The sequence below is a fragment of the Buceros rhinoceros genome, unplaced genomic scaffold (genome assembly GCF_000710305.1).
Source record: "Buceros rhinoceros silvestris isolate BGI_N320 unplaced genomic scaffold, ASM71030v1 scaffold1581, whole genome shotgun sequence".
NCBI lineage: Eukaryota > Metazoa > Chordata > Aves > Bucerotiformes > Bucerotidae > Buceros > Buceros rhinoceros.
The window spans coordinates 4,250-24,703 of NW_010395735.1; the positions used below are offsets into that span (position 1 = coordinate 4,250).

The following is a 20,454-nucleotide window of genomic DNA, read 5'->3' on the forward strand; positions in this document are numbered from 1 at the left end:
CCCCTGCCACAACTGCAGGACGGCTCCTCTTGCCCCATTGCTTGTTCCTGGGGAACAGAGGTCGACCCTCACCTTGCTCCAACCTGCTGTCAGGGAGTTGTGGAGAGCCAGAAAGTCTCCCTGGAGCCTCCTTTGCTCCAGGATCAACCCCCCCAGGTCCCTCAGCTGCGCCTCAGTGCACTTGTGCTCCAGACCCTGCACCAGCTTCATTGCCCCTCTCTGGACACACTCCAGCCCCTCAAGGTCCTTCTGGGAGGGAGGGGCCCAAACTGAACCCAGGAGTCAAGGGGTAGCCTCCTCAATGCAGGGTGATGATCCCTGCCCTCTCCTGCTGGACACAACAGTGCTGGGATGAGCCAGGATGCTGTTGGCCTTCTTGTCCACCTGGTCACACTGCTGGCTCCTCTCCAGCTGTTGTCACCAACCAGGTCCTTATGCTCACCCTGGCTTCAGGACAAGGAGAACCTGATGTATAACACAAATCGCTTCCATCTGCCCACAGGCTCCATGCGGGATTGGTGATTCTGGGTGTTTCACCGTTCCACTGAGCTGAAGCTTTACTTTGCTCCTGTGTGCATGTGCCAAGCGAATGTGGGTTTGGGTGAATACTGGGGGTTTTTACCACTGTGTTTCTCTGTAGGTACCACTGGCTTTGGAACTGGCACCACTGGTGGTCTGTTTGGTCAGCCCTCTCAAACAACAAGTCTTTTTAACAAACCCTTTGGTCAGGCCACGACAACCCAGAACACCGGCTTTTCCTTTGGGAACACCACGCTGGGGCAGCCCAACACAAGCACGATGGTGAGAGGATGGTGTGAACTGTGGGAGGTGTGGAGCAGCGATCAGTATCTCCCTCAGGTTTCAGCGCAGCAGCATCCATGGGCTCTCCTGGTAGAACGCTGCTACGTGGCTGTGCCTGGCTGCATAGCAGGGGCTTTGCCTCCTAAACTCCTGTATTCTCTCTGAATATGTTGTGACCTCTCCCAGAAAACCTTGTGATGTTTCTTTTCCATCTCCCTCACTCAAAAGGATGAGGAAATTCCAATACTTTGAAGCTTGGAGCATAAATTTAGATTTTTCTTTATTTCCTTTTCATAACTAATTTCTTGGCAAATGACTAAAACTTCTGAAATGCTTTTCCCCCACATCCTCCCCTAGCAGAAGGGAAGATGTTGTAGCACCAACTTTGTGTGGTAACTCTGGTACCACTGGTGCTGGACGTGGAAAAGAGTCAAGACATCACCTTAACCCGGTTCCCATTTGCAGGGTCTCTTCGGGGTCACCCAACCCTCCCAGACTGGAGGCCTTTTCGGAACAGCCGCCAGTACGAATGCAGGTACTGGGTTTGGAAGCGGAACTGGCCTTTTTGGACAACCGAACACAGGATTTGGTGTTGGCAGTTCAGTAAGTGTGTTCTTTAGTGTCACAAAATTTAAACCAAGGGAACAAAATGGCTTAGAGCCGTTCCTGGGGTTTGACCTCCATGGGAGCAGCCTTGTCTTAAACAGTTCAGGTGAAAAAATGGTGTGGATTGGTGTCAACCAACGGATGCAGTATAGGCAGGTGGATAGAACTAGTGTTGCAGAAATATCTTTTTTTAGCGAGTTTTGTCTTGAGTGGTAGAAGACAGCAAAGAGAGACAGAACAACTCACTGTCAGTACAGCATCATTAAATTGTTTGGGTTGGAAAAGCCCTTGCAGCTCCTCCGGTCCACCCGTTCCCCCAGCACTGCCAGGGCCCCACTAACCCCTGGCCCTCAGCACCACCTCCACACCGCTGGCAAACCCCTCCAGCCATGGGCATTCCACCACTGCCCTGGGCAGAAAGACCTCCCTGCAGAGGATGGATGCAATTCAGCTGCTCCATTTAAAAACTCCTCCTAGCATCAAGAATAATTTTCTTGCCTTTTTCCCGTATTTTCTCATGCCTGCACAACCCCAACGGGCAACAAATGGCTCCTCGGGGACAACCTCAACCTCCCCTGCAACAACTGCAGGATGGTACCTCTCGTCCTGGTGCTTGTTCCTGAGAGACAGAGCCTGACACCCACCTTGCTCCAACCTCCCATAAGGGAGTTGTTGAGAGCCAGAAGGTCTCCCTGGAGCCTCCTTTGCTCCAGGATCAACCCCCCACGTCCCTCAGCCGCTCCTGAGCGCACTTGTGCTCCAGACCCTGCTCCAGCTCTGTTGCCCTTCTCTGGACACGCTGCAGCCCCTCAAGGTCCTTCTGGCAGGGAGGGGCCAGAACTGAGCCCAGGATTCGAGGTGTGGCCACCCCAGTGGCCCCCGGACCGGGGGGCGTTGCAGCCCCTCAAGGTCCTTCTGGCAGGGAGGGGCCCAAACTGAATCCAAGAGTTGAGGGTCGGCCTCCCCAGTGCAGGGGGATGATTCCTGTCCTGTTTCTGCTGGCCGCTGCAGTGCTAAGACAAGTCAGGATGCCATTGGCCTTCTTGGCCACCTGGGCACACAATTCTGTATCATAGTTGTGTATCACCGGAAATGCCTCAGGGTAGTGTTGAATATTCAGACATTTCAGTTGTGCTGATGATTTCATCCAAAATGAACTTCATTCTTGATATTCAGCCACTTTGTTTGTAATGGAGTGGAAATCAGAATAATTTAGATTGGAAAAAACCCTTAAGACCATAGAGTCCAAGCGCAGTACTGTGGTGCTGACCATGCACTGTGGCTTACCAGCCACCCACCACTGCTGGGAGTCTGGGCTCTGTGCTCGGGGTTGTCCTTGCCTCTCGTTCCATCCTCTCGCCCACAGTGACACCCCACTGCCACTCTTTGACGGTCGTGGTTCCAAACTGCTCTGCTCTTCTTTTCAGACCCTGTTTGGGAACAAGCCGGCCGGGTTTGGCACCACCACGACCAGTGCTCCCTCTTTTGGAACCACCACTGGTGGCGGCCTCTTCGGTAAGACCCCACCCTGGCTTTAGGAACCAGCGCAAACCCTTCCAGTACTGGAGTGTGTATATAAAGTAGTGGGCTTGCAGTCCTGTAGGGCTGTGCTCTGTATTCCACACACCCAGCTGCTGAGGGTCCTGTACTAAATGGCTCTGAGTGTGGGAACACTCAGCTGAGGCGAGCTGTTGCGGCTCATGGCTGGGAAACACCTCGGCTGTTTTAATCCTACTGCCTGACATTGAAGGTAGAGAGTGGAGTAGAAGTGGTCTGTTTGTAGGAGTGCTTGAGAGATGGTGTGACTGCAACCTCTCAAATCAAGGAATTGAGAAGATGTCGTGGTTTGTGTGGAAGCTGTGGTGGCGCAGGAGTGCTGAAGGGAGAAGAGTAAGCCCAGTGACACCTGCAGCTTGTTGGCGGGGGCAAGGAGATCTTGCACTGGATTGAGGACAAAATGACATAGTTCCAGTTTAACTGGTAGCTGCTGTTGTCCTTCAGGGTGTGAAGACTCAAAGTCTTGCAGAACTGGGTCTGGTTGGTGTTGGGTTGTCAGAGAACTGGTGTGGCAGTCTGTGACTGGGCAGGAGATGGCCAGGGGTGGCTGAAGGAGACGGCAGTCTGCCGTCACGGATGGCTGCTGAAATCTGAGTGGAGTTTCTTGGCTCTGAGAGCAACAAAACTATTTCTGAGAGGGAGCAGGAGAGGGTTTTACTGTTTTAATATCAGCAATAAATCTAGAATGCAGTTAGCTGCTAGAACAGACAGAGGGGTGGAGCTGTCCAGCTCTCAGCTCCTCAGCAGTGACAAGCTCATCGTGGTAGCCAGCAATAGGATGTGTGACAGTGGCTTCCAAGTCTCTCATTCTGCTGTTCTCCACGATCTTCATGGCCACCATAGTGTGGTGATGCTGACTGGAGTATGTGGGTTTGATCTCAGTGGTTCAGGGGAGGGGCCACAGGGAGTTTGGTTCTGAGGTGTTTCTGGTATAAGGTTTGGGTTGTGCATGGTCACAACCAGGGATGGGTGTTTGAACTGTGTGCTTGTACAAGTCAGGGTTGTTGTGGTATAAACAGTATGAGATGAGATTTGTTCTTCCAAGTTGAAGACACTTAATATGTTTTATTCTATGGCCAGATCCAGCATCATTGTGTCTGTTCTGGCTTTCAGTGGAACTTTGATGTTTGTAACAAACTGAAAAGCTCAGGAAGGCAGGGCAGGACTTCTCTATCCTGCTGGTTTCTATATCCATCCCTCAAATTTTTCACTGTTGACGTCCCTTCTTGCTGCTTGTCCGGTCACTTCATGCTGTTGGAACCGGTGTGAAATTTGACTTTTGTTGCCTTTGAGCCTGTGATTCTGATTTGATTTAAACATGTTTTTAATTTCGTCTCGAATAATGTTAGACTAACGAGCTGCTCCTTCTGCTCTTGAAGGTTTTGGTGCCAACACTGCTGGCAATAGCCTGTTTGGAAACAAGCCTGCAACTGGGACGCTGGGGACTGGACTTGGGACAGGCTTTGGAACAGGTAAGCAGCTCCTTTCATGGCAGTCCTCAGCCTCGGGGGTAACACAGCCTTGGTGTTCCTTGGGAACTTGAATGCGGTGAAGGCTGGAGATGGTTGAGCTTGACACCACAGTCGAAATCAGGACCAGGCGGAGCTTGTGAACGCGGTGCTGTGTAACCACCTAGAAGTGGTCAGCAGCATTGCTTTACAGCAGTGGCTAATGGCTCGGGAGAGTGGTGGCCTCCTGTGTGCGAAGCCTCTGGCCTGTTCTCCTGAGTCTTGGGTGTCTGTAGCCTTCAGGAACAGTTTAATAACAATCAGTTCTTTGTTGGGGGATAAATTGTCTTGCACATTTGTCCCAGTCTTGTGGTAAACACCCGTCCTCTCTCCTGGCGCAGCTCTGGGGGCTGGGCAGACGTCTCTGTTTGGCAACACCCAGCCTAAACTTGGTGGTACACTGGGAACAGGAGCGTTCGGGGCGCCCGGATTCAACACCTCAACGGCCACGCTGGGCTTTGGAGCCCCCCAGCCTGCTGTAGGTAAGGGACCTTAACCCAGGGTCAACTGCTGCAGCCTTCCTTGTTCCACACGTGCCTAAACATGGGAACACATCCAGCCAGCTGCTCTGGAGGGGAAAAACAGTGCTTGAGCATGTGTTTGAGGTCACTTCTGTTCTGGGTAGCGGTGGAAACCATGTTGATGACACTTTTGTGCTAATTATCGTAGAACCCCAGGTCTGAAGGACCTCAGGCATCATCTGGACCCAGCTCTTTTGGCACAACCTGGTCTTGACCAGCTGGCCCAGCCCCTCTCCAGCCACATCTTAATAGTGTCCAGTGCTGGGGACCCACCACTACCCTGGGGAGATTATTCCAGGGGCTGATTGTCCTTGGGGTGGGTCTGAAGGACCTCAGGCATCATCTGGACCCAGCTCTTTTGGCACAACCTGGTCTTGACCAGCTGGCCCAGCCCCTCTCCAGCCACATATTAATAGTGTCCAGTGCTGGGGACCCACCCCTACCCCAGGGAGATTATTCCAGGGGCTGATTGTCCTTGGGGTGAAAAATCCTCCTCTGTGTCCAACCGGGATCTCCCCAGGAGTCACTTGTACCTGTCACCCCTCATCTTTTCCATGGGATCCCTTGTACAAAAGGGAGTTGCAATCTGCTCTGGAGCCATGGTTCCATGGAACATGGTGAGAAGGTCTCCCCAGAGTTACCTTCTCTCCAGGCTGAACACATTCAGTTCTCAGATAATCTTGGTGGCCCCTCTCCAGCCTGGCCACAGCATTTTTATATATTTTTTTTTAATAATACAACATTGCACAACATTACTAATAGCTGCAGCTATTTTAGAGCTTTGTCTGGAGAATTTTCTATTGTTGAATTTGGGGAAGCAGTAATAGGTGCTTACAAAAAAAAACCCAAACACCAAAATAAAACGGAAATGTAGTATGTTCAGCCAGGATGGCCAGAGGGGCTTTAGTCAGTGGGTATGCCCTGCTGGTGGTGAGCTAAGGGACCAGGGATCACCTCCAAGCTCAGGAGAGTCCATCCTGAGGAGCAGGAAGTCAGGCTAGATGATGAAAAGTCTGTGGAGATGCCTGAAGAGCACCTGGCAAAGCTCCTATGTGACAAGGAAGCCCCTAGGAGGTCAAAGCAGGGGCAGGTGGCCTGGGGAGAATAGAGATCTTTTCTATTTTTGGTTTGGAAAGCCAAAGCCCACATGGAACTGTGTCTGGCTAGGGACGTCAAAGGCAACAAGGAGGGCTCCTGTAAGTCTATGGGGGACAGGAGTAGGGGTGGCTGATTCTTCTGAGGGTCCTGCTGCCATCCAGATGGACCCAGGTGGGCTGGAGACATGGCATTGAAGTTCAGCAAGAACTATGAAGTTCAAGTGCAAAGTCCTGTCTCTGAGGAGGAACCAGCCCAGGCACCAGCACAGGGTGGGGGCCATGGAAAGCAGTTTGCGAAGAAGGTCCTGCTGGGCACCATGATGGCCGGGAGCAGAGGTGGCCCAGGGCATCCTGGGCTGCATCAGGAAGTGGCTCAGGGGGATCTCAGCCACGTACATCAGTACATCAATCCCTGCAGGGACGGTGCCCAGAGGACGGAGCCAGACCCTTTGCAGTGTCTCCCAGTGCCAGAACCAGAGGTCATGGGCACACATTGGAACACAGGAGAGTCCCTCTGAACATCAGGAAACACTTTCCACTGTGAGGGTGCCTGCGCTCTGGCAGAGGTGGCCCTGCTGGAGCAGGGGGATGGGGAAAAGGTGACCTTCAGAGGTGCCTCCAGACCCTCAAAATAACATCACATGCTGGTTGCGAAGGCAGAGAGTGTGATTTCATCCTGCGGACAGCTGCAACAGTGACTGAAGAGCAGGGCAAAGGAATGCAGGAATTCCTATAGGAATGTGAATTCCTCTGATGGGAAGGATCTTCTCTACCCACATTGGTTCTATCAGGAAAACTGTTAAAACTAAAAAATCTCTGATGTTCTTCTCATAGCTCTGACAGACCCAAACGCATCGGCTGCCCAGCAAGCCATCCTCCAGCAGCACCTCAATTGCCTGACTTACTCACCCTTCGGAGATTCCCCACTGTTCCGAAATCCCATGCCAGACCCCAAGAAGAAGGAAGAGGTAAGTGCATGTGAACATTGAGCTCCATTCCCAGGTAGGGTTTGAAGTGAATTGAATTGATCTCCACTGAAGTAGGCAGTGAGCAGCAGAATGAGTTGCCATCTCTGTACCTGTGGTGGTGCAGCAGCTTTTTATGCTCTTCTCACACTTTGCAGCCTTTTTAAGTGTAAAGGGAGGTTCTGAGTGGTACATTCCAGGGGCTAGAGATGACTCCTGCCCAGGCTGGTGAACCCGGCATACAAACCAGCGAGCTGTGGTCTTGTTCTGGTGGATGTTGCTGAGGCCTTTGCTCACCCTAGCTACACCTGGGTCACCCACTAGTTCCATTCCAGCAGCTAGAGCAGAGACCTTCATCTGCTTCAGTCACTGAGGTTTCCCCTCGCTCAAGCTCCCTGCTCACCAGCCTGGTCTGACTCCAGTAGGTCTCCCCAGATTCCCTCAGCTGGACAGGAGGTCCCAGGCTGCGCCTGCAGCTTCTTGGTAGCCCATCTGGGCTGGAAGAGCTTTGGGCTTTGGCTTGGTTTCCATGACCTGTTGTCCACCAGCTTTGTGTCTCTGTTGTTGTTTATCGCTTCCCCCTTTATTCCCTTTGCATTTAAAAGGTCCTGGACTGGATGAAAATTCCAATTCTACATCTCTTTGTTGCAGAGGCTGAAACCAACCAACCTGGCAGCCCAGAAGGCTTTAACAACACCCACCCATTACAAACTGACTCCACGACCCGTGACCAGGGTGCGACCCAAAGCCTTGCAGTCGGCCGGCTCTGCGAAGTCTCAGCTCTTCGATGGCCTGGATGATGATGAGCCATCCCTTGCCAATGGCGTCTTCATGCCAAAGTTCGTTTCTCTTGTGTGTGCATTGGAGGGAGGAGGTGGGGCAGGAATCTGCTGATGAGATGAAGCAAAGCCCTGGAACTGAGGAATTCCACAGGAGTGTTTGCGGCCTGGTTCCCGTATGAGTAGCCATAACAGGGTTTGTGTGGAATGTGAGAGAATGGTTTGTGTGGAATGTGAGAGAATGTTTTCTGTAGAGGAGATGGAAATGGTCAGCTTAAACCATAAAGGCCAAGCAAGGGGTACAACGTCATCCCATGACTGGAGCGAGGCTTCTGTGAAGTCCAGGAGGAATATGACAGGAAAAGCTTGTGCAGGGCAGGAGTTGCTGCTCCTGAAGTAAAGTGTCACTGCGTTTGATGCTCTCGGCGTGAGGGGTTCTGTGGATCAGCCCTTTTGGTTTCAGGAGCGCCCATGGCCATCACTTTGAAAAGGGCTTTGGAAAGTTTTCAGGCTTAGTTAAAAACACCAACAAAAATCCTCCCAAAACCTTTGCACTGGTCAGTGGGCTTCAGACCACGCTGCTGTTGGGTTGCTTCTGTAGGAAAGAACCACCTGTGTCTGTGGCCCAACCTTTCTCTGCAGGGTTCTGTCGTTTGGTCTTGGCCACTGCAGAGCTCTCCCAGATTTCCTGTGTGTACTGAGTGTGGGGACAGCTCTCTGTAGCTGCTCCCTGGAGCATGGGAATTGAGCATGAAGTACATATATTTATGCTGTGATAGATCCATCCAGATATCTCTTTGGTCCTTTCTTTAGGAAGAACATCAAGAAGTTGGTTCTGAAGAATCTCAACAACAGCAGCCTGTTCTCGCCTGTCAACCGGGAGAACGATGACCTGGCCTCTCCCTCGGAGTACCCAGAGAACGGGGACCGGTATGTGGACTCATCCCAGCAGGGTTTGTACTCACCAGGAATGCAGACTGGTTATGCCCGTCTCTGAGGGTTACTAACAGGTAGTAATTTTCAGGGTTGTCAGCTGTTTGTTGGAAGCAGGCTGACCTCTGGTGAGATGATTTCCTCTCTATCCAGCTGTATGTTCTTTCTGTGTGGTCACCTACCCATTAATTCTGACCCAGATTAGTTCACAGACATACCTTCTGGCTGTCTCTTTGTTCCTTGGAGTGAGAAACTAGGTCATTCCTCGAGGGAGAGGATAAACCTGACCCTGAGGAGAGCAGAACCTCTCCTCCTGCTCTGTCCTCCTCAGTAACATGGAAGTGTCGCTGGTCCAAATATCTTGCAGTAGCAGAGTATTGTCTATGAGTTAAAACAAGGGATCTCTAAGGCTGCTTCTTTCCCCCAAGAGCCGTGAATTCCAACTTCCGCTGAAAATCTGCTGCTCTCAGCTGAACTTCTGGCTCTTAACCAGAAGATAATTCCTGCCCAGCTCAACATTCTGGTTTTATTTAAAGCTGCTAGAGCTGATGGTGGGAGTGGGGAGCCTTGTTTGTGATTACTGTGGTCCTGCGCTGGGCTGTTGGTACCGAGGCAGAGGCAGTCATTAACTGTATGTGTGTAGCCAGGTGCAACAGGCAGCTCTGGAGCTGCTGTGACTGTCACAGCAGGGTCCTCAAGTTTGCTTTGATTGTGGTGCCTCCAAAACTTAGTTACTCCAGTCTTCTAAAACCATGTGTATTTGAGGCACAAATTACTGTAACAGCCTGGGTCACAAATCATAGAATTATTGGGGTTGGAGGTGACCATGGCAGGTCTCTGTTCCTCAGGCAGTCTCAACGCTGATTTCAGACCTGGTTATTGCAGACTTGTCCTGCTGGGTGTCTTACACATCTGTGGACAGAGATTCCACAGCCTCTCTGGGTCCCTGTTCCAGAGACTGACTGTCCTCACTGATTTCGCTGTTTTAATCTAAGTATTGTATCTCATCCTTCTGCCATGTATCTGTGGAGATGGGTGTTGGAAGGCTGAGCAACCTGTTTCCCTCAAGCTCTCCTCACAGGGCATGGTCTGTAGACCCCAGCCATTGTGGTTCTCCTCTCCAGGTCTTATCACCATCTTCCTCATAGTGGGAGGCCCAGATCCGATGTGAAAAGGCAGAGAGGGTCTAACCTGGCCAGAGCAAAGGGCTGTAACGCCTTTCCTTGGACTGCTGACTCCAGTTTGTGTGGTGGTCCTGGTTTTATAGGAAAAGACACTGGAATTTCCATGTTGACACAAGTCCCTTAGAACTAAATAATTCAACTTCATTCTTCATCTCTTCAGGTTCTTTTTGTCAGTGCCTCCTGATGAGAACCACCGACCGGACGGCGAGCGGGAGGAGGAGGAGAACCACCATGAAGTGACTCGTTTTTACACGAACCCCATTGCCAAGCCCATCCCGCAGACCCCGGAGAATGCCATGCACAAACACCACAACAGCATGGATGACACCATCGTCGCTCTCAACATGCGGGCAGCCCTGCGGAATGGTCTGGAAGGCAGCAGTGAAGATGCCTCGTTTCCTGATGATTCCCTTCAGGATGAGCGTGAAGAGGAGCCTGAAGCCGCTCATCACCTCCACCCTGCAGGTGAGTCTGAGGGGAGCAGCAGGTGCGTAGCTCCTGACAGCATGACTTTATGCCTGCGAAGTTCTCTTCTGCTTCAGACTTTGTAGCTGTTGAAAAGGTGGTTTAGAGCGTTTTAAACTTGTGAGTGATCTGAAAAGGTGTGTTCACCGTCTCTGGTAGCTGTGGTAGCCAGTGAAAACAGCAGGTGACATGTTCAGAAGAAACGTTTCCAGCTCTGGTGGACTGTAGAGAACTTTAGATAAATGAATAGATGACAGAGCATTGGAGGCTCTTGAATGTGGAAGATGCTGCATGAGAGTCCGCAGTTGCCTGAGCCCTCCGATTATTACAGCTATTAATGATTTAATTACTGCAGTGTTTGTCAGGGGTTGCTTTGTGTGTTAGTTTTTATCTCCACATTACCAGTGGTCTCCAGTGCTGGGTAGCTGGGCTGGAGGAACCTGGCCTGCTGCTTGTAAATTTGCTGTGGAGACCGTGGGGTTCAGGCATTTTGATTTCTCTGTCCACTTCTATTGCACTGGTTCTGCGTTGGGACCTTCAGCTGTCAGTAAGGAAACTCTTGCGGAGCTCAGTTGGGCGCTTGCTGTGGGCCCAGTTCTCACCGGGTTTTCTGTCGCAGGAATTGTCCTGACGAGAGCTGGCTACTACACTATCCCTGCTATGGAGGAGCTCAGCAAGTTCATCAATGACAAGAACGAATGTATTGTGACTGACTTCACCATAGGCCGCAAAGGTCAGCACACAGAGCTGCTCGAGTGGCTCGAATCAGAGATTGTAAAGCTGTGGAACCCGGGTGTGAGTTTCATGCCCTTGGCAGGATGATGAATGGTTGTTCTGGAGCCACAAGAGAGCTGGGGGAAAGGTTGGGAGAGAGGAGTAGAGCGGGAATGGAGTTTCATGTCCTTTTTATAGACCAACGGTGACGTTGGGGTTCATTTTGCAGGTTATGGATCGATATACTTCGAAGGTGAGGTCAATCTCACCAACCTCAACCTGGATGACATTGTACACATCCGCCGAAAAGAAGTCATTGTTTACCCGGACGATGAAAGAAAACCACCCATTGGCGAAGGGTTAAACAGGTGATTTTTCCCTGTGTCCTGTGTGGGGACAGTGGCTGGTTGGGGGTTGGTTTGTGGTGGTGAGAATAAACCAGTGGTGGGCATCCAGGTTGCAGCATTGTACAGTTATTTGCAAGTTTCTGAACCAAAAATTTGGTTTAAAAGCTGTTTTGAGCCCATGCGTTCAATTCTCAACTCCTGCATGTGACCTCCATGTCTTTGCCTCAGAGCCTTGTAGTCTCTTACACTTGTGTCTTCAACAGGCGAGCAGAAGTCACCTTGGATGGAGTGTGGCCAACAGATAAAACATCCCGTTGCCTGATAAAAAGCCCTGAGAGACTGGCAGAGATGAACTATGAAGGTCGCCTGGAGTCAGTGTCTCGGAAGCAGGGTGCTCGGTTCAAGGAGTACCGTCCTGAGACTGGATCCTGGGTGTTCAAGGTAACATTGCTGTTCTGGGTGTGAAGTGACTTACAAGAGTATCAGAAGTTGTTCGAAGTTGGAATCTCCTGAGAACCTAAGATTAGCAAAGTTTTTGTATTCTGTCAGCTGTCTCAAGTCATTTGGCTGTGGTGCAAACTGTCCTCACCTCAACTGAGTGGCTGAAGACCTGCACACAGCAGATATTCTCAGTCTACACGGTTGGACTTCGTGATCTTAAAGGTCTCCTCCAACCAAAATGATTCTGTACCCCACTCTGAGACCCCCTGCAGTGCCGGGTCCAGCTCTGGGCTCCTCAGCACAGCAGAGCCAGGGAGCTGCTGGAGCGGGGCCACAGGAGGCCCCAGCAATGCTGGCAGGGTGGAAGCCCTCTGCTGGGAGGCCAGGGGAGAGAGTTGGGGGTGTTGAGGCTGGAGCAGAGAAGGCTGCGGGGAGACCTTAGTGCGGCCTGTGAGTGCTGCCAGGGGCCTCTGAGAAAGCTGGGGAGGGGCTTTGGATCAGGGGCTGTTGGGACAGGACAAGGGGTGATGGGTTCAAGTGGAAGAGGGAGATTGAGACCAGAGAGAAGGGAGAGATGTTTGATGCTGAGGGTGGGGAGACCTTGGCCCAGGTTTCCCTGAGAGGTGGGAGAAGCCCCATCGCTGGCCCCATGTCAGGTCAGGTTGTCCCTTGTGTCTCTGAGCAACCTGCTCCAGTTGTACGTGTCCCTGCAGGGGGTTGGACTGGATGACCTAGAAAGGTCCCTTTAGCCCAAACCAGTCTGTGATTCTGTGATCCTACCCAGCAGCTGAAATTGCTCCTAGCTGCTGGGGGAGGTGAACAGTTGTGCTCAGGCCTTTCAGAAATGGATGCCCGAAGTCTCTCTCCCATGGTACAACCTGGTTGCCCTTCTCATTACGCAGGTAGCACACTTCTCCAAGTATGGCCTCCAGGATTCCGACGACGAAGAGGAAGACTGTCCTTCTAAAGTGGATGCGAAGAAGTTGAAGATGATGCCCGTGCCCCCCCCAGGGCTTTCGCTGCCGCAGCACATGGCTCTGAATGGCAAACCAGCACCTCCGGTTCAGGTAGAAGGAGGCTGCTGTCTTCCTAAAATGGGAATTCCTAAACTGGAATGTGAAGAATGGCTGGTGCCTGGGGAGGGGTTGGTGATGAGACAAATAGGCTGGAATCCTGAAGAGTAGAATCTTACTCACACTTGAACAAACCCAGGAGTTTTCCCAACTTCTTGAGTGTTTGTGTGGTGTTCTTCATGAAGATACCTGACTCTTCACGTGGAGGTTTAAACCCCTGTTGGAGTTCTGGTCTAGAGTCAATTTGGCACATTTGCACCATTCTGTTTTGTGAACATTAACTCTAAGTTCTGTGATGGTGATGCCTTTCTCTGAAGCATGAGCTCTGTTTTTATTAAAAATGACATTCCTAAGACCGGTTATATGCTGGTTTTAAGTGTCTTTGGGTCGGATGCTTCTAAGGCTTTGGGAAATGTCCTCCACCACCGCGTCTCTGCCTTACTTAGGAAGGCAGCGCTTCACTGGGTCCTTGTTACCCTTTAAGATAATTTCTAAGTTAATTTTATATTTAAAACCCTTTTTTGTTTGTTTCTTAAATCCGTTCTTTACGTTCCCAGTCTGGGTTCCCATTGCCTGGTTGTGAATATAAACCCTGGGTGACGGGGGCGTGCAGGAGAGCTGAGCAGAGGGTGTTCAGGATGTGCTGGGGGATGTTGGGTGCTGTTTCACCCCATGGTGATCCATGACTGCGCCGAGAGGCTGGGCTTCTGTGCCTCAGTGCTGCCTGGCCCGTGGCCAGCACTGACGGCCTGTCCCAGCCCAGGGAGGCAGAGGAGAGCAGGACTTTTGTGTCACTGGAGGCAAAGCGACAAAAAACAGCTTAGAGGTGATTCTGCCCACGGAGTCGAACGCACATTGAGGATTTTCTAGTCCTTTTGAAGCACAGAGATGTTCTCGCATCATTTCCCTCCATTGGCCATGGGCTTTGGGTAACTGGGAGTGCCTCTGGACAAGGGTCTGTCTGTAGTGCCAGCAGATACGACAGATTCTGTCGTATCGCTGCTTATGCCAAATAACGATTCCATCCCTCCTGTGTTGGGACAGCATGAAACCAGCTGGGAAATGCATGGATGTTCCACAGTCTGGGATCTAGGTCTGACCTCTGCCCAAGTGCCTGAGCTGTTCCATCCAAACCGCTCTGGGTCTCTGTGCAGGTTAGAAGGGCCCAAAGGAAAGGTCTGGTGGCAGCAGTTCACCCAAATTCTGGTGCCTTCTTCCTCCCTTTTGCGGTTAACTGGGACCAGAACTGATGTTCACAGCAGTCAAACACGGGGAACATGAGTGATTTGTTCAGGCCTCTCAGGTTCAGGTGTACTCAGCAAAAACCCCTTTGGGCTGATTCACTGCTTTGACACCACTGATGTTTCCCAGATCCCCAAGAAACTCAGCATGGCTTGAACAGGTGTGTAAAGCATCTAACAATCACGTTCTCTGGTCTGTAGGAAGCACTTAGCATCTAAACCTTTGGGGTCCCCCCCCAGCTAGAAATTAATGAATTTAGTAGTGTTTGAGGGTCCACAAGAAACAGGTACACCAGGCGTCTGGCAGCATTAAAACACAGTGAGGCAGCAGAGAACCTCTTCTGTTTGTAACTGTATTTTGACATGTAAATGTGTTCCGTGTGCTCGGGTACCACTAGCTCGGGCTCCTGCCATGTCCACCTTCGGGTTCTGTCTTGACAGACCCCTGGTCTAACTTTATCTGCCTCCTCTGACAACCTTCATCACCTTTTTGACTGATTCCTGTGAAGCAGCCATTTGAGTGAGCTCTGAAATTCCCTCTTGTGGTTTCCAGTGCCACCCTCTCATACACACGCGTCCCTTCAGCAGCCTGCACGCTGTCGCTTCTGGAGACTGAGCAAGCTGTAAACACAAGCCTTTCCCAGGACACCCACATCTGAGAAGTTAGACGGTGCAAAACCGGAGTCCTGGAGCCCAGGTTTGGGTTAGAGCCCCTCAGGAACCACCCAAAGGCTACTCAGCCCTGGTGGCACAGCTGATCCCTCCTGGACCAGGGACTGCTTTTGGGGTGGCTGTGAGCTGCACAGCCCCGGCAGTGGACAGCGTTCTCCAGAGGGTTTTGTCCCCTCAGATGGTTTCTGGGAGCAGAGCTGACAGTTGAGTGGTCTGTCATGCTCCATGACTTGGTACTGGCTCAGGGTGCTCACCGCTGTCCCACTTAAACCTAGTAAACTCAATGTTTTTAGTTCATACTACGTCACATCTGGGGAAACAAAGCAGGTGTGACAGGGGCTCACCAGCCACCAGTGGCACCACTTATGAACACTGAAGAATTGCTGCTTTTAAACTGGTTGCTTGGGTACCTGAAACGTCGCTGGCTCAGGAGGCTTTTCTTTGGGTGAAAAACTCCTCTTTTCCAGTTTTCATGTGACCAGCAAAAAGCTGCAGACTGGTTTCTCCAAGGGAATGGGAGGAGCTGGTAACCTCGGGAGGATAGCCCTAAGGTGTGACTTCTCGTGCCCTCTTCTGGTAGACTGAAGAAGACAGGTCTGGATTATCTGTATATTCACTCTGAACTTAATGTAGAGCCTCCACCCCGGTGAGGTAGAGCTCCGCCTCACTGGCAGGTGATGAGCCCAACAGTTCCATCCTGCTTCTCACTGTAAATCCATTGTTGTCTGACCTGGCCTCTACCTGTGTCTGCAGCCCCCTGAGGTGGAGCAACTGGGCAGGGTAGTGGAGCTGGATAGCGATATGGCCGATGTCACCCAGGAGCCTCCCCCTGAGTCCGGAGTGGAGGATGCCATGGCAGAGGAGCAAGAGGCAGTGCCTGCTTCGACACACATTGCCTCCACCCTGGGCATCAACCCCCATGTCTTACAGGTTAGTGTCATGCCACTTCCCCTCACGGAGGGGGCTTGGGGGTATCTCTGGCAGACTGCTGGGTTTGCCTCCCCAGGTGGGTTTATAGAGCAGCTTGTCATGACTCCATCCCACCTGTCAAGCAGCTGAAAGTCAGAGTTGTGGGTTTCTGCGGTAAACCTCTACAGACATGGAAAGCTTAATGCAGAAACAAAACTCCTCTTCGGGCTGGAGTTCAGGTTCCCCAACTCTGCAGTGTGGGCAGTGCCACTAACCAACCCCCAGCTCCTGGAAAATGAGGGTAACTGGTGATGGTTGGGGTTTTTAGTCAGTTGGTGACACAAAACCTGGAATGCTTGTAGGCTTCTACCTGTGTCTTTGTGAGGAAAAGCTAGTCCTGAAGTTACTGCTTTGGCTGAAACACGAGAGCTCAGATTGAAGGAAACAGGGTATTTAGGATTATGTGATTCACACCCACCCTGATGCTGGTGTAATGAGGAGTTCATAGGAGCTAGTGATCAGCTGGCACTCAGCTCTGGGCTGTGTGCCTCCACTCTTGAGATGTCTGTGGGGTGAGTCCACTGTTTGCTCACAGGCAACACGTAGAAGTTCTCTGGGCAGGAAAGGCTGAGCAGCTCCTGGCTGCTGCCAGGAGAGGGACTGCCGAGGCGCAGCCCTGACTTCCCACCTTCTTTCAGATCATGAAGGCGTCATTGCTTGCTGATGAGGACGACCTGGATTTGCTCCTGGATCACCACACTGGGAAGCAGCCTGTGAAGATGGACATGTCTCAGGAGATCTGCTCTCCCAGGCTCCCTATCGCAAGATCCCGGGGACAGAAGAGATACTCGGGTATAGCAAGAAAACAGGTCTCGGGTGAAAAGAGTGTGATTCTAATATTAACAGGCAAAATCCGATTGCTGGCTGGACACGGGGCAGAGGAGCGGTGTGCTGTGAAGGGTCAGCCTTGGCCAACAGCCAGGTGCCCACCTGGCTGGGGGGAGGAAATGGCATGAGAAATGGGTTGAAGTGAAACCAGGGAGGTGGTTTTGCTTGTGACTACTGGAGTCAAGCCTGCTTACCAGTTAATGTGAATTTATTGCCAGGTGAATAGGTGTGGGGAGTGAGAAGTGAAGATGAATTAAAACCACGCTTTATACCCTGCCTCGCTTCCCCAGGCTCAACTTCCCTCCTTCCTTCCCTTCCTCTTCCTTATCCCTCCCGCAGCAGCAGTGGCGGGTGGAGGTTGTTCCAGTCCTCACTAGTTCCCCTCGGCCACTCCTCACACTCTGCCCCTGCTCCACCCCCAGTTGTGTCCCAAGGGCTGCGGGGAAATAACCTGCTGTGGTGCCTGGAGCAGCTCCTTCCCTCCTCCTCCTCTGCCCTCAGTGCCTGCACTGCTGGGTTCCAGAGCTGTTCACACCCAAAGCCCCCATGAACTGGGGATGTCGGTGGGGATGACAGCTCTGACAGTGAGGTGGAGTCGCTTCCCGAGGGAGAAGGGCAGACCTGCAGTGTTTCTATGGGGCCAGTTCCAGCCCAGCTCCTTTAGGAGCAGTCAGTGTCAGCTTTTTGCAGGGTGCTTCTGTTCCTATGGTCTAACTATGGCAGTGTCCCTTAAATTGGTGACTTCTCTGGAAACCGTGAGCGTGTACATGCTGTTCCTGGTGCACACGTCGGGCTGTGCCCAGGGGGGTTTGTGGTTCCCAGTCCTGCAGATAACCGTGTGTCACCATCACAAACAGCAGCAAGTGTCTGCGCTGGCTGCTCCAGTACTAAAATCCCCTCAAAATACCAGGAATGTAAGGCTGAGAAGCAAGCACCTCACTCACTTCAGTGTTCTTCTTCCCTCTAGCTGGTGGACTGCTGCAATCCAAATTTGCCAATGCCATTTTCCAGTCACCAAGTGCCGCTCTGCAGGATCTGAAGGGAGCGAGGCCTTGGAGCAGTCCCCCATCAGCGGCCCTTTGGCCAGCGACTTCTCCGTTAGCGCCTGCGTTCTCTGTGCCTCCGCCGGTCCCTGAGGTGCAGGTGAAAACTGTTGGGGTCCGCAGGCAGCAGGGCCTTGTGCCCCTGGAGCAGTCCATCACCCATGGCAAAGGAAAGTTGCTGATGGACATGGGACTCTTCATGGGCCGCTCCTTCCGGGTGGGCTGGGGACCCAACTGGACACTAGTCCATTGTGGCGATCGGTTGAGTGCCTCGAGTGAAACAGAAGATCCCCAGTGTGAGGCGGTGGAACAAGGATTCCCACCTGCTCCTGTGGCTCCGAAATCGTGAGTAGTTTCCTTTGGGATAGTTCTGACACTCTGCACGTTTGAAAGGGTCCTGGGTGTAGGTTGATACTCTTTGAAATTCAGCTTAAGGTTCCTTCTGATACGCAGAAGTGGTGCAAGATTGTGCTAGCTATGGAGGTTCCTTCAGGCTGCTTCTTTACACCGATCTGTGCCTCAGACCTGGGCTGTCATAGCCAGGGGGGTTATTTTTTTAACAAGCAAATGGCACCGTCATCGAGGAAAAGGTTAAAGAGAGAGAGTTCAAAAATGAGGTCCAGGAGGCTGTTGATTCACCCTGAGGACATCTACCCTCGCTCAGAAATTCTTGTGTAGCTTCTGAGTTCAGAAGCTTCAACTTTGTGGGTAAAGCAGCAGACAGACCTTCCTGGGCTGTGCAGCTCTGTCCCCGACCTCCACGGGAGTATAGCTGCCTGTTCTACCACCAGAATCTTCCCAAAAGCTTGTTTGGGTGTCTCCAGCTGATATGATCTGCTGGCAGAATGAGGTGCACTCCCAGAAAGTGCTGGGTGTGCTGATAGCCTCTCAAGAGCTGCAGCACCCAGGTCAGTGAGGTGCATCTGCCAAAGTCCAGTACTGGGTCCCAGGCTGTGTAACCAGGCTCTTCAGACCTTGCTGTTGTCCTTGGATCTTCTGTCCTACTGTGTGCGTTAAAATCAGGATGAGCTGCACAAAGAGCCACTCTGTGATGGTGCATGAAGAATAGCTCAGAACTTCACTACCTGTTTGTGTCTTCCTTTTCCCTCTAGACTCTCGGAATCCCCTTTCAAAGTTCACATGGAGAAGCTGAGCTTAAAGCAGCGGCAGGTAGACAGGGAGGAGGAGCTGTACCTCACCCCCCTGGAGATCAAGCTGAGACACAGCACTGTCCATATGGACGAGCACTGTCCTCTCCTGGCACCCAACCCAGGAGTGGCTGTGATTCACGACTACGCTGACTGGGTTCGGAAGGTGTCTGAGGACCCCGAGGCAGAAGGTGAGTGTGGAGCCGCTCTTTTCACAGCGGGGATGGCAGGTCTGGGAAAGCCCCCAGTTCAGGTGAACTTCGAGTTGGGTCAGGGCAGTGAAATGGGAATAAACCAGAAAAAGGGGCTGGACCTGAGCATTCTGTCTGAAAGCATGAGCATCCCAGGGAGCTAACTGGCCTCCTTTGAGATCTCCCCAGGGTTATAACCTTGTACGGGACCTCTCTGACTATAGAATGTTGATGTATATTCTCACTCCTGATGACTGACTGCCCCAACAGCTGTTGCGAAGCACTGGTGCTTGGCCTGGACTTTATGCGAAGCAATTTGGGGGAACCTGAAGGAATTAGAGGCCAGTTTGGAGGAGCCAAATGAATACACGCTGGCCCTGGAGCGCAGGAAGGCCTTTTCTCGCTGGCTGTCGGAGACAGCGGCGGCACGGATTGAGGAGGAGGTCTCACTGTCCCGACACGGCAACCCCGTCGAGGCCGTGTTCAGCTGCCTTACTGGGAAGAGGATTGGGGAGGCCTGCAGGCTGGCACAGCAGGCAGGTAAGATACTTCAGACCCTCAACTTTTCCAGGGTGGAGGAAAGGAGATGCAAGATCTCTTTGTTAAATATTTTTTTTATCAAACTTCTGTTGTTCATTTTAAAAATTTTTATTTTCACACTCTAATGGCTGGTTTCATCTTGGTCTTTTATCTCAATTCTTAAAATTTCTCCATTCACTCACCTCCTTTCCCATTCCTCTGTCTTCTCCCTCCACCCCCATTCCAGTAGGTGTTTATGGGCTTGATTTCCTTATAAATTGTGCCCAAAACCCAATCGTGTGACTCTGGACTAACCAAAGCTTCCCACAGCTCACAAACAAAGCTGTGGCCCTGGCAGGCAGGAGGATTTGCCTTGACATGTCATTGTCCTCTGTTCCAGGAGACCACAGGCTTGCCCTGCTCCTCTCTCAGCTGGTGGGGAGCCAGCCCGTGCGGGACCTGCTCAGCATGCAGCTGGTGGACTGGCACAGGCTGCAGGCAGACACCTTCATCCAGGAAGATAGGTTGCGGCTCTTCGCCCTGCTTGCAGGAAAGCCCGTGAGTTCTGCTGCGCCTGCAGCCAGGTCACAGATTGCACCCAGCTGGGTGGGAGTGGGGATCTACTGGAGGGTTGGGAGGCTCCATAGAGGGGTCTGGATAGGCTAGAGTGATGGGCCAAGGCCAGTGGGCTGAGGGGCAACTAGGACAAGTGCCCGGTCCTGCCCTGGGGTCACCCCAACCCCTGGCAATGCTCCAGGCTGGGAGAAGAGCAGCTAGAAACTGCCCAGGGAAAAGGCCCTGGGGGTGTTGGTGACAGTGGCTGGGGATGAGCCAGCAGTGTGCCCAGGTGGC

The 20,454-nt window shown here is 52.0% G+C and overlaps 1 protein-coding gene across 1 annotated transcript in view; it reads left to right on the plus strand.

Annotated features, from left to right (window-relative positions):
* NUP98 (nucleoporin 98kDa) overlaps positions 1-20,454 on the plus strand; it is a gene marked incomplete at both ends in the record, with an annotated part of 23,953 nt that overhangs the window by 2,521 nt on the left and 978 nt on the right. Inside the window, 19 exons of the mRNA XM_010145631.1 lie at positions 641-801; positions 1,267-1,404; positions 2,835-2,922; positions 4,344-4,436; positions 4,814-4,954; positions 6,925-7,058; positions 7,707-7,894; positions 8,648-8,764; positions 10,112-10,416; positions 11,036-11,149; positions 11,360-11,498; positions 11,741-11,918; positions 12,821-12,985; positions 15,658-15,834; positions 16,512-16,665; positions 17,669-18,089; positions 18,857-19,089; positions 19,354-19,623; positions 20,003-20,160. Of these exons, the coding sequence (XP_010143933.1) occupies positions 641-801; positions 1,267-1,404; positions 2,835-2,922; positions 4,344-4,436; positions 4,814-4,954; positions 6,925-7,058; positions 7,707-7,894; positions 8,648-8,764; positions 10,112-10,416; positions 11,036-11,149; positions 11,360-11,498; positions 11,741-11,918; positions 12,821-12,985; positions 15,658-15,834; positions 16,512-16,665; positions 17,669-18,089; positions 18,857-19,089; positions 19,354-19,623; positions 20,003-20,160 (3,374 nt within the window). The remainder of the gene's footprint in view (positions 1-640; positions 802-1,266; positions 1,405-2,834; positions 2,923-4,343; positions 4,437-4,813; positions 4,955-6,924; positions 7,059-7,706; positions 7,895-8,647; positions 8,765-10,111; positions 10,417-11,035; positions 11,150-11,359; positions 11,499-11,740; positions 11,919-12,820; positions 12,986-15,657; positions 15,835-16,511; positions 16,666-17,668; positions 18,090-18,856; positions 19,090-19,353; positions 19,624-20,002; positions 20,161-20,454) is intronic.